At 36.9% G+C, this 14206-nt stretch overlaps 1 protein-coding gene across 3 annotated transcripts in view; it reads right to left on the bottom strand.

Annotated features, from left to right (window-relative positions):
- vps8 (VPS8 subunit of CORVET complex) overlaps positions 1-14206 on the bottom strand; it is a 227585-nt gene that overhangs the window by 55467 nt on the left and 157912 nt on the right. For all 3 annotated transcript variants that reach the window (XM_087236397.1, NM_001080616.3, XM_087236398.1), the window contains 1 exon segment: positions 3500-3669. In XM_087236397.1, coding sequence (XP_087092523.1) covers positions 3500-3669 — 170 coding nt within the window.

Raw genomic sequence — 14206 nt, 5'->3', positions numbered from 1 at the left:
ACAACACCATGTCAGAGGAGATACAAGGCTCCTCTACCCACACCTGAAAGCAAATGAGATCAACAGAGAGGGAGTTTTTTGGAATCCCTAAAAAATATGTTTGCAAGAAGTACAAAACTACAGATATTATTTATTTATGTTACATTTTTATTGTGTGTGTGTGTGTGTGTGAAAAATAACTTCTAGAACTATATTACACAATAATACAATACAATATTTCGTAAAGTATGTAATCTAGTATGTTATAAAACACATATAAAGTAAATTAAATGGTTTGTGTTAACCACATAAAAACATGAAAAACAAGAAAAGAAATATGTCTTATTTTATATCTTATAGAAACTAACTTATTGCTGTGTGCAGATTATGTGTACTGCAGTACATACAATGGGTATGGAAAGTATTTCGAGCCCCCAAAGTTTTTCGGTCTCTGTTATATTGCAGCCATTCGCTAAAATAATTTCAGTTAATTTTTTTTCTCATTAATGTACACACAGCACCCCATATTGACTGAAAAGCAAAGAATTGTTATAAATAAATATCACATGGTCTAAAGTATTCAGACCCTTTGCTGTTACACTTGCATATTTAACTTAGGTGCTGTCCATTTCTTCTGATCATCCTTCAGATGGTTCTACATATTCGATTAAGTTTAGCTGTGTTTCATTATACTGATTGGACTTGACTAGGAAAGCCACACACCTGTCTATATAAGACCCTACAGCTCACAATGCGTCAGAGCAAATAAAAATCATCTAAGGAAGGAACTGCCTGATGAGCTCAAAGACAGATTTGTGGCAAGGCACAAACCTCGCCATGGTTACAAAATAAATTCTGCTGCGCAATGGCCTCCATACTGCTTAAAGGGCCATGAAACCCCCTCGTTTCAGCAGGGTGTTTTCACACCTCTACTTTGGAAAAAGTCAGAAAAGTGGGCGTGTCCAGCTCTGTTTAGGGGGGAGTGTCGGAGGAAGAAAAGTGGGATGGTGTGGGAGTGTCTATTTGGGCACGCGCGAGTTTCAGAGTCAAAATACACACACACACACACACACATACAGGAGAATGTGATGGTGTTTAACCTACATGGACATCTGTAGTCGAATTATTTGCCAAACTATTAAATGTTGGACTTTAACTGCAGTTTGGCTCTTTCATTCAGGGAATTCATTCATGCCCCTCGCGACACATGAGATATTTGATTCGAGGAACTGCTCTAAGCGTGTATTTTTCATGCAATGTTTTATACCGCACGGCGAATGAGAGAAAAAAACCCTCTGCATTTCCCAGAAACTTAGATGCACACGACAGGTAGTGTCAGAAAGCCACGCGTGTTATTCCGGTCACTAAATGCGGTAAAAACCCTACACGAGGTTAAAGTTTGGTTGTGGTGCTAACGTGTTTACACTCTGTGCAATAGTTTGTTAGATACGAACAAACTGAATAAACAAAGAGCACTGGTCGCTCACTTACCAAATCTGTAGAGACAGGACAATCACCAGCAACTAGAGCTGCATCTTTATGAAGAGAATACTACAAACGAATCCAGATCTCAGCGTTTGCAGATGAGAACAGCTCTCAGGTAAACAATAATCCTCCTTAGACACGTAAGTTATTGTTGTCGCGCGTCGCGTACACTGTTAATCCACACGTGAGTCTGAGCTCTCACAGAGAGAAAATGAAAACGAAACTTAACTGCAGCAAACTATAAAAGCAACTCTTCACGCTTGTTTTGCCAACACAACGTGGCGTCTCTGTCCTGAAAACACGGTGATAGTAATGAATATTAATGAAGTTGCACAATAGAGCGCGCTGATTGGTTTGAACCAAGCCTTACTCATGCATTAATGCATTACACTGTAAGACGTAATAAGACTCACTCTGGCACAGACGCCCAGTCTGCACGCTGGAATGCAAGCTATTATGTCATGACCGTGACGCAGCTTCAAAAATTCGTTTCAAACAGGAAGTACGAATTTGCTTGAAATAACGCAAAAACAACCAATTTACACTTTTAAGTGAAATATAGGTGTCCTAATAGTGTTTTTAGCAGTGTGGGACACATATACGACTGTCAACAGCTCAAAAAACGTGTTTTGGTGTTTCGTGAAGATGTTTGAGATGACCTGAACCCTTCCCAGAGCTAGCTGTCTGACCAAACTGAGCTATCAGAGGCGATGATAGTTGGTGAGAGAGGTAAAGAAGAACCCAAAGATCACTGTGGCTAAGCTCCAGAGATGCAGTCGGGAGCTGTTGGAGAATGTTGAAGAAAGTCAAACATCACTGCAGCCCTCCACCAGTCAGGGCTTAATGGCAGTGTGGCCAGACACATAAAAGCCTGCATGGAATTTGCTAATAACACCTGAAGAACTCCAAGATGGTGAGAAATAAGATTCTCTGGTCTGATGAGATGAAGCTAGAACTTTTTGGCCTTAATTCTAAGCAGTATGTGTGGAGAAATTGAGGAACTGCCCATCATCTGTCCAATACAGTCCCAAAAGTGACTGCAGGGACAGGACGACTGGTTTCATTTGAGGAAAAAACCTCAGACTGGGCCGAAGGTTTGTCTTCCAACAAGACAATGACCCTAAGCATGCAGCTAAGAACAAGAGGTGGCTTCACAAAGACTCTGTGACTGTTCTTGAATGGCCCAGCCAAAGCCTGGACTTAAACCCAATTGAGCATCTCTGGAGAGATCTAAAATGACTGTCCACCACAACATTTACCATTCAACCTGAGAGAAATGGAGAAGGTCTGCAAAAAGGAATGGCAGAGAATCCTTAAATCCAGGTGTGAAAAGCTTGTTGCATCTTTCCCAAAAAGACTCACGACTGTATTAGATCAAATGGGAGTTTCTACTATATACTAAGCAAAGAGTCTGAATACTTAGGACCATGTTATATTAATTTATTTTTTTTATTTTTTAGTAAATCAGCAAAAATGTTAACAATTCTGCATATTTCTGTCGGTATAAGGTTCTGTGTGTACATTAATGAGGAAAAAATACTTAAATGACTTTAGCAAATGGCTGCAATATAACAAAGAGTGAAAAATGTAAGAGTGTCTCAATATTTTCTGTACCCATTGTACATTAATCTCTCATTAATTGTCAAAGGAATAGAAAATAGGTACTATATATATATATATATATATATATATATATATATATATATACACTGAAAATATTCAAATAATATGATATTGTTAAGCAAAAATATCTAGCTATACACACACAGTCCATAGTACCAGTGATTTGAGTGTCAAAGAGCAATTTTGTTCTTTTAGTAGTAAAAGCAGTTTGAGTCACTTTTAAAGTACATTAAAAACTCAAAACAAGGGAAAAAACCTTCCAAAGTGTGCAACGAGGCTGCTTTAAAAAACTGTTGCCAACAACAACAAAAAAAGAAGTATTTTAAAAGAGAAGTTTCCCTGTGGTTATCTGTGATATAATAATAACACAGGCAGGTGCAGCAGAATATTAGCTCTGTATACGTGCATGTACCTGAAGATAACGATTTCCTCCTCACTCTCCTGTCGTCTTTTGTACTGCTGTAAGCAGATGTTGCAGTGGTCCTGTCTTGGATGAAGACCTTTACTGACTGCCTTGCGCAAGTGTGAGAGAGACCAGTGAAGATCTGAGTTCAACAGATTTGTGGTGGTCTCCAACAACGTCTGAGGGAAACAAAGAGAAAAATAAAGCACACTATTCAAAAGGGCTTTAAAAAATGAATCATGTGTCATGACACAATGAACAGTCCTGCCTTTTCACACATTGATTTTGTAAAGGTGATGTGTCTCATCAATGGATTTATTTTAAACCATTTATTTTAATTGATTTTTAACAGCTTTTTTGTAACTTCACGTGTGGCTGAGTATCTGAAGATGCACAACTTGGAGGATGAATGTGCATGTGACAGAAATCTGAGCTTTTTTATAGAAGCTTTGAGGGAAAATGTATATCTTCTGTGCACATGTTGTCCAAAGCATATAAAAGATTTTGCATTAAGGAAGCAGTTGACATGGATATATAAAAAACTGCCAAAATGATTCCTTTAAACAATTTTAAAGACTTTCTCCAGAAGAAAAAAAAGGGAAATACTGTAAATTCTCCTTGCTCTGTTAAACATAATTTGTTAATATTTCATTCATTCATTTTCAGTCGGCTTAGTCCCTTATTTATCAGAAGTCACCACAGCAAAATGTACTGCCAAATATTCCAGCATATGTTTTACGCTGAATACTAATATCTAGAAAAATATTTAGTAAAATATTATGCACTGGAATCATGGCAAAGACAAAACAAATACTTTTATATAGAAATAAGTTATGAAAACTATTATTTGTAGAAATGTGTTGAAACTATCTTCTTTTTATTAAAGATTAGTTAGGGAAAAACATACAGAAGGGCTAATAATTCAGAAGGGCTAATAATTCTGACTTCAACTGTATACATGTATAAAACTAATTTGTTTAGGCAACTCCTTGCACTGATTACTTCTTCACCATACGAAAGTTACTCCTAGGTTAGTTTGGAACAACATTGTTACAAATTGTTACAGCATTATTTGTAGCAACAGTTATGCCCTCTGTTGTTAAATAACAGTACAGCAGTAACAAAGTCAAGTATATAAGCTTCCATTAATTGTATTTGTGTGCAGACAGCGGAGGTTTGCGTTTCATAGCCAGGTGAAAGTATAATTTTACCTTTAAAGGTTTTAAACAACAGGGAGGTAAAAGTTGTAATTGAACTAACCCTTTAAGAAAGCTTCATAAAAAAAACATAAGAAAAGTTGGGGAACATGTAACGTATACATACAGTATGTACAGTTGAATCAGAATTATTAGCCCCCTTTGAATTTTCTTTTCTTTTCTTATTATCTCCCAAATGATGTTTAACAGGGGAAGAACCTTTTCACCATATGTCTGATAATATTTTTTTCTTCTGGGGAATTCTTACTTGTTTTATTTCGGCTAGAATAAAAGCAGTTTTTAATTTTTTAACAGCTATGAAAATTTTTAGCCTCTTATTATTAGCCAAAATTATTAGCCTCTTTAAGCTATACATTTTTTCGATAGTCTACAGAACAAACCATACAATAACTTGCCTAATTACCCTAACCTGCCTATTTAACCTAACTAACCTAGTAAAGCCTTTAAATGTCACTTAAAGCTGTATAGAAGTGTCTTGAAAAATATCTAGTCAAATATTATTTACTGTCATCATGGCAAAGATAAAATAAATCAGTTATTAGAAATGAGAAAAAAATAATCCCTCCGTTAAACAGAAATATTTCATGTCCAGCACATGTTTTACGCAGCGGATGCCCTTCCAGCTGCAACTCTGGGAAACATCCATACACTATAGACAATTTAGCCTACCCAATTCACCTGTACTGCATGTCTTTGGACTGTGGGGGAAACCAGATCACCTGGAGGAAACCATGCGAACGCGGGGAGAACATGCAAATTCTCTTATACATATTTCTTTTTTATCCTAATCAAATATCTTTAGAAATGTTTAAAGCAGATTAACACTTGAGCTTCTGCTGACACTCAAATTGGTTCAGTTTATAACTATGAGTGGAAAAATCCCCATTAATTTACAGCCTTCCCCAGGGGCAATGTGTTTTAGCAAGGTCATTTAAAAAGACAGAAGAGTGGGAGAGAGAGAGAGAGAGAGAGAGAGAGAGAGAGAGAGAGAGAGAGAGAGAGAGAGAGAGAGAGAGAGAGAGAGAGAGAGAGAGAGAGAGAGAGAGAGAGAGAGAGAGAGAGAGAGAATGGCTTGATGCATGTTATTTTGCTGTTAGTGCAGCATTTTTGGCAGGAGTATTGCACACATACACACACACGCACATACACAGGGAAGCACATTTAACCCCCACAGACGTTTCTGAGGATTGAAGAAAAATATTTCAAAATATTTCATCAGCTGTGGGGGAATTCACCAAGTTTGTGTGTTAAAAACATACCAGGAAAAGCTTTCCTTAGGGAAGCTTCAAAATGTGAGCATTTATGCATGTGTAATTTATGTCTCAATTTTGTGGCTTCATGTTATTTACTGCAGTGAAACCAAGTGGAGCGTCTCAGCCAACGGGGAAATGTGTGTGCACATATGTTTGTGTGAAGGGGGAATCAGGTGGTTTTCTTGCCCCTTGCTTGCTATTTACTTTGAATGACAGGCTGTAAATTCCTATTGGTCACGGGAGGGAGAGTGCAAACACACGCTGACACACGCTTACTTTCACTGACAAAATGAAAGACCACATATCCATATAGCACATCTACTGATAGTTTAGACAGCAAAAGTGGAAAAAGTGTAAGAAAATGACAGAAAATCACATTTAACTTTTTTTCAGTAGAAAGAGAGTGGCTCAGCAAAATTTCTGCAAGTATCGAGGGAATAGTTTATAGATAAAATAAGCTGAAGTAATAAGAAAGCAGGTTTTCTAATAGAATGCCTTTTCTGTGTGCATTAATGTAAACAGTTTTATTAGAAAAAAAAAAAAAAACAGCAAATAATTCCTCTCTTGTTCTTCCTCAAGTTCTTAAATTAATGTGTGTTTTGTTATAGAAATGGATTTATTGTTTCATTTTTTATGATTTTAGTTTTACCTGTTTAATATAAATTCTATGTTAAGATTTGGAACTCTATTTTAATGATATAAGCGCAAAGTCTAAAGTGAATGGCGCAAAGGCATTAGGACAATGCTTTACTCTTTACTGTCTTTACTTTTACTCTTTACTTTACTTCTTTACATTCGTGGATAAGGAAATTGTGGAACCTCACTCCACTGAAGACATCTAATATATTTAATTTTGTTTGTTGGGGGAAAGATTTGTTTCAAAACTATTTCTAAATTCAGTTCTAATTTCCAGCAAATGAATAAATGAACAATAATAACCAAGTTTGGTAAAAAAACACACATGCTATTCTTCCTATTATATCCAAACACACGTCCAATTCTTATGCCATGTAAAATCTATGGACAAATCTAAACATGTTTTTTTTTTTTTTTTTGTAAACAAATATAAATATGCAAATACTGATAATAATATTACGAATATTTCATGCGACCACCATTTTAAAACATGAAAGCGAGGCTTGTTGGAAAGAAACCCGGAGGTATAGGATCATTGCACCACTTCTAGTAACAAAGCAAATAGATTTGCAATATTTGCTTTAACATGTCAAGTGTAAACAGCCTCACATGGTCAAACCTGATGTAGACAGTGTAATATCTTTCATTGGATTGTGCCCATACTAAAACACTTAAAAGCATAAGAGTGAGAATTTACTGCTGACAACAAATACCCTATGATCCATGGACACAACGGCCAAAGAAAAACACCTTAAAAAAAATTACATTTACAGATTACAGATTCCAGCATCAGGTTTTAAAATATATACCTCAAAATGGAAAGAAACAAACAGGCACAAAATGTTACTCAGATGCAGATTTCTGAATGCTATTAGCCTACAGGTGACCTCAGAATTGAGTACTGAAGACAACAAAGAAAAGACAAAAGGGGAAAAAGCAACTGCACCCAAAGATCTATAAAAAATCTATAAAACAAATTTGCATTACAAACAGATGTCAATAAGTGTCATGGAAATTCAGTGGAAGTATATACTTATTTCATCGTGACTTTCAAAAATCCTCTGGCAAAGCCATTTCAATTAAGCAAAAACTAGGAAGGAATTTAATTCAATGCCTACTTTATAATAACACTAAGAGAGAGAGAGGGAGGAGAGGGTACTTCCAAATTTTCTGACGGCTTTAAAAAAAGACTCTCTCTGAATTTAAGCAAAGGGAAAGCATTTATGGGGTCTTGTTTGTGGAGTAAAACTGTAGGGTGTATGTGTGCATGCCACTGATAACCAACAAGGAACCTGAGAAGTCCTGAGAGCCTCTTCAATTATGCACTTGTTAATTAATGAAGAAACAGCCATTAATGAGTTCTCATAACACCCCACCCTCCACTGACCCGATTAAAGCAGCTGTGAGGATGAGGTGGAACAAGTTAAGTTTTTTTGAAGGGACGTCACTTTCAAAAAGGCCTATTCAAAGTGATTAAAAAGTTTTAAGGTATGCGTGCAACTGAACGATCACTGTGCTCTTTAATAAATATTGCTGAAACAGGCCTTGATAGGATTCATATAAAGTCCTCATAAAATCAAAACGGAAGTTGTTTGGCTTTTATTATGAATGTGTGGTCTAGAAAAAATGTCGAAATTCACATTTAGAAGATACATTCACCGGCCACTTTATTATGTACATCTGTCCAACTGCTCGTTAATGCAAATGTCTAATCAGCCAATCACATGGCAGCAACTCAATGCATTTAGGCAAGTAGACATGGTCAAGACAATCTGCTGCAGATCAAACAGAGTATCAGAATGGGGAAGAAAGGTGATTAAAGTGACTTTGAATGTGGCATGGTTGTTGGTGCCAGACGGGCTGGTCTGAGTATTTCAGAAACTGCTGATTTACTGGGATTTTCACGCAGTGGTCTAAAAAAGAAAAAAAAAAAATCCAGTGAACGGCAGTTTTGTAGGGCAAATGCCTTGTTGATGTCAGAGGTCAGAGGAGAATGGCCAGACTAGTTCAAACTGACAGAAAGGCAACATTAACTCAAATAACCACTTGTTACAACCGAGGTATGCAGAAGAGCATCTCTTAACGCACAAAACTTCCAATCTTGATGGGCTACAGCAGCAGAAGACCACACCGGGCGCCACTCCTGTCAGGTAAGAACAGGAAATTGATGCTACAATTTGCAAAGGCTCACTAAAATTGCACGAGAACATTGGAAAAACATGGCCTGGTCTGGTGGGTCTCAATTTCTGCTACGACATTTGGACGGTAGGGTCAGAATTTAGTATTAAGAACATGAAAGCGTGGATCCATCCTGCCTTGTATCAACAGTTCAGGCTGGTGGTGGTGGTGTAATGGTGTGGGGGATATTTTCTTGGCACACTTTGGGCCCATTAGTATCAATTGAGCATCGTGTCAATGCCACAGTCTACATCTACATTCGCATCACGGATGTTTAAAGTGCATTTTCATGTTCACTTTACAGTACAGAATGAATCATATGCACAAATCGAGGGGAGGGGAAATTAGGTGAAATTATAATATGAGGGGAAATTGTAATACAGACTTGCGGTGGTTGTCATAAGCAGTCAAATGCAGCTTTACTGAACTCTGTGGTTCTGGGCATGCTGTGATATAAATAAAACACGTTTGGCTGTTTAAAAAAAAACAGAGCAAGGAGCTGCTTGATAGGTCCAGCCCTGTCATTTTGTTTTAGTGGAAATGGCATCAGCCTATTCAATAACACTGTTTTAAAGTATTTTACAGGATCTTTAACAATTGATTATAGAGATGCACAGATATAAGTCCTAATAGCAGATGTGGGTATGGTCAAAAAAAAAAGCATCAGCACTTGGTCAAATTAAAACCATTTTAAACCGTTTTGTGTGTTTGGGGGGTTTCGGTGTGAGGAATAATCAATATAGCCGGCAGTTAGCTCTTTGCAACTCTCACATGGTCCCCCACTGAAGCTAAGCAGGGCTGCGCCCGGTCAGTACCTGGATGGGAGACCACATGGGAAAGCTAAGTTGCTACTGGAAGTGGTATTAGTGAGGCCAGCAGGGGCCACCCAACCTGTGGTCCTACTGCCCCAGTATAGTGTCGGTGACTCTACTGCTCAGTGACCGCCATCTTTTGTATAAGACGTTAAACCGAGGTCCTGCCTTTCTGTGGTAATAAAAACTCCCAGGATGCCCTTTAAAAAAACAGTAGGATTTTCACCCCAGCCTCACCCCACCCCAGCCTGTCCAAATTTGCCCGCTGGCCTCTGTCCCTCATGGGCTCCTAACCATCCCCATATCATAATTGGCTTCATCACTCTCTCTCCTTTCCACCAATCAGCTGGTGTGTGGTCAGGCGCAAAATGGCTGCTGCACCATGGTGGTGAATGAGTAGATTCCCCCCATGTGTAAAGCACTTTGAGTGCCCAGAAATGTGCTATATAAATATAAAGAATTATTATTAGTAATATAATTATTATTATTATCATTACTAATATTATAATCAGCAATTGTTGTTCTCCATTAAAAAATGTTCATGAATCAAAGAAAGTTATTTATATATATTACTTTTATTAAAACTGCAGAATGTTTTTGTGAGGGTTGGAAGTAAGGGAAGGGTTAGTGTAAAAGGATAGACTATTCAGAATGTACAGTATTTAAAAAAATCATTATTTCTATGGATGGTCTCCATAAAACATGAAAACCCAACGCAAGTGTGTCTGAAAATGTATGTGTGTGTTTTTTATTTATTTAAATAGACATAGTTACTGCAGTTGTACACAACAAATCTCTTATAAACAAACAGTGCACAACTTTAAGAACATATAGCATCCATAATAAATAGTGTTGGCCAAGAAAAAAAAACTAGTGTAATTTTTGCAAGCGATCAAGTGTCTGTCATGCAGCTCTCGTTTGCTGACTGACACTGTGTGCCTGGATGTCACTTTACATAAAATAAAATAATTTACAACACTGAAAAAGGAAAAGAACCCCAAAAATCTCGCCTCACATCTCATTCCAATTATCACATAGAACAGTGTGAATTTAGCTGCTGTAGCTTGAACTGTGTGAGCAGTATAAAAAGATCTCATTATAATTTAACAAAGCTAAATGACATATCTTTCTGCACTGCTGTCCAAGATCCACAAGTGCACAATAAATAGGAGAGTAAGACATTAATGAGGCACTGTGGGTTGCTCTACTGTACGGACATATTTAACAATAATTTTGTCTATTTTATCACCTTACAAAGCACGAGTGAGATACAGTATGTCCAGAAAGAGTTCAGTGCTTACAATTTTCTGTATTTTGTTTATTTACAGCCTAATTCTAAAGCGGATTACATAAATTATTTTACTAATTATTAATAATTCATAATTGTCCTCAATATTTTATAAACAACATCCCAATAATGGCAATGTGAAAAAAAAATCACCATGGGTTGCTCTACTGTACAGACATATTTAACAATAACTTTGTGAATTTCAACACCTTACAAAGCATGAGTGAGACGGTATGTCCAAATGTGTGCTTAATTTCTATCATTTTAGAAGGGGTCGGGCCAGACTCGGGCTTGCACTCTGGCTTGTGGGGTAAATGAACAGTCATGTGATGCATTTCGATTAGCGTGAGAAAGTAATTAAATTGTCTTTTACAACATTAAAACCCATCCCTGCAAAGGTGAAACAAGCAATAAAAGAGAAGTCAAAAAGAGCTAATTTTGCGGAGTGGGAAAATGTAGAGCAAGCTGACAAAGAAAATGACAAGGTCACTTGCTACTGAAACCGCTGTCATGGAAAATTAAATGGATATTCTTGGCTGGTGAAAGATGAACAAACAATCCTACCAAAAACATGCAAAATTAGCCAGAACAGTATACATTCCGGCCAGTAGCAGCAGCAGTAAAAGCTTGTTCAGTACTGATGGACGCACCATCAGTAAGTGCAAGACCACGCTAAAGACAATGGGTGGATTGAATAATGTTCCTCCACAAAATCACATAGCCTAATGTTGGTAAGCAAAAGATTTTCAAATTATAACTAAATATTAAATAAACCAAAAGTGCATAATGTAGACAGAATATATGTTGTCATTATTATTTTAATATTCAGCTTCAAAGTCACCTTAAGGCTGGATTGTGAAGAGAAGTGGCAAAACAAATCCCGCAGAGCCTTTATCTCAATTTCATTATTGCCAAATACCCGTCATAATTTAGATTTATTTTAATTTAATTTGTTAGGCAAGATTTGTTATTGGTGTGTTGGCCAATTTAAAGGCGAAGTGTATGTACCTAAGCCTATTTAGAGTGCTGAGATGTTTTGATGTTACAGAGGACTTATTTTATCTTAACTTGTAAGTGACCAATATCCTACATTTTTTATGAATAAACTATGTTAAAACACATATAGATGCCAGGGCGTAAACGGGTTCAGGCTTTTAAAAAGCAGCCAATCAAAATGTACTATTGGTCCTAACTTTTTATGGCCCAATTACGGCTCTAAAGTACAGTACATAAGTATACAGTAGCATTCACCGCAAAAGTGCCTCCTGATTCTACTGATCATTATTAGCTGTGTTACCATTTATACATGTGAATTAAATTTATGCACAAAACTAGAATATCATGTAAATGATGTAAAGCAGCGTTTCTTTCCAACAAATCAAAGAAAAAACAATTTTCACTTACTCATAAACTGGTGGCAAAAATCAAAAGAAAAAATGGAATGTGCTGCAGTAGGAAAAGCTGCGTCAATTTTTTCTTCATTTAATAAATTACTCTTTCCTCAGAAGACAATGCTAACATTCAATGAAGGCGTGATGGCGTTTGAAGGGATGAGACGTGGAGCACAGACACTCTTGAGTTTTGGAGGTAATTATTAATATAATAACACTAATACTGAGATGGCTAGGCATTTTAGAATAACCAAAACATTTCAGATGTTTTACAGTGCAGTCAGCCTGCAGATTTGTCTAATTTACACATATTTTGATCATCTCTTATAACAAAATCACATGACTTAAACATTTGTTAGGTAAAAGTGTTTCCAATGTAGTTTATGCATTTTTTTTAAATTAAATAAATAGTTTATCCTACTTAGTTATGCACATTTGTTTTTTAAGTGCATTTTCAAAATTGATGCACATATTGGTGTTTCCATCAACCATTTTTATGAGTATATCCGAAATGCACATAAACATTTGTGAATGGAAACATAGCTATTGAGATATTTCAAAACCTTGCCAAAATTAGTTCACGGTACTTGATTTAGAAAGGCACACACCATGTCAGAGTGCAAACCAAGCCATGAAGTCTATGGAATTGTCTGTTGACCTCCAAGACAGGATTTTTTGTGGCCTCCATTATTTATGAATAGCAGAATGTAAAATCACCAGGACTCTTCCTTGAGTGTGCTGCTCGGTTAAACCAAGTGATCAAGGACAAGGGCTTAGTCAGACAGATGACCTAAAGGCACTTGAAGGACTCTCAGACTGTAGGAAAAAATAATTATTTTATTTTCTTTCTTTTCTTTTTTTATGTCTTGGGAAACATTTATGTCTTGAAAAAGCCAGGCACTATTCTTTACCTGGCCAATACCATCCCTACAGTGAAGCATGGTGTTGTTTTTAGTGGAAACATCTGGGGGACCAAGACCAAGATAAAAGGAAGGATTAATGCAGCAATGTAGAGATATCCCCGATGAAAAACTTCTCCAGAGTGTTTTCAACCTCAGACTGAGGCAACAGTTCATCTTGAAACAGGATAGAAACCTTAAGCACATAGCCAAAATCACAAAGAGGTGGCTACAATACAAATCTGTGAATGCCCCTGAGTGGTCCCACCAGAGCCCAAACCTAAACCCAAATGAACATCTGTGGGGATACAGTATCTTAAAATGGTTGTTGACAGACCATTGTTAATTTCGTTAACAAAAAATAAAGATGTTGTTTATGACCTTTTTTCCAAGACTAAGATGAGATGAAGCCAGGATGACATGGGTATTATTAGATACAGACAGTGACTACATCACTGCAATTTCAGTGATGGAAGAGATAAAACTAAACGTAGCACAAAAAAGATTAAAGAAACTCAAAACATTTTTTTTTGTCACAATAAACTGCATTGCTCTTTAATTTCATTCGATGAATGAATGCATGCATTTATAGATTTCAGTCATGTTACTGGTGCAGCAGATCTGTCAAGTTTTAAATTGTTTTAAGCTATGCTATTCAATTGGCAGCCCGCAAGACCAACCCGGCTCTCAGGGTACTTTGCTCGAGCCCCTCAAGTAGCTTAGTGAATTAATTTCCCTAACATCCATAGAACTAATTTAATTCAGTCAGACAATGGGCCCTATGGTTATGAAATGACACGCGTTGCAGTCACAGCACATAACATTCTCTCTTGCCAGCAGCCTCTCCTGTGAGACAATAAAAGAACGACCGATCCACCTTTTTTGGATTCATTTTTTTCCAATTCTTTCTTTGGTTTATCACATTGCTTGCATAAATGGACAAATCTCTGTTTAAACACGCAATTCAAGTTTCTTAATGTGAATGCCAGTAAAGAGCCCCTATTATGCATTAAAAAGGAACATATTTTGGTTTTGGGGGTCT

This window comes from Danio rerio, chromosome 1, assembly GCF_052040795.2.
Source record: "Danio rerio strain M-AB ecotype USA chromosome 1, GRCz13ab, whole genome shotgun sequence".
NCBI classification, from domain to species: Eukaryota; Metazoa; Chordata; class Actinopteri; order Cypriniformes; family Danionidae; genus Danio; species Danio rerio.
This window is presented reverse-complemented; position numbering and strand designations above follow the sequence as displayed.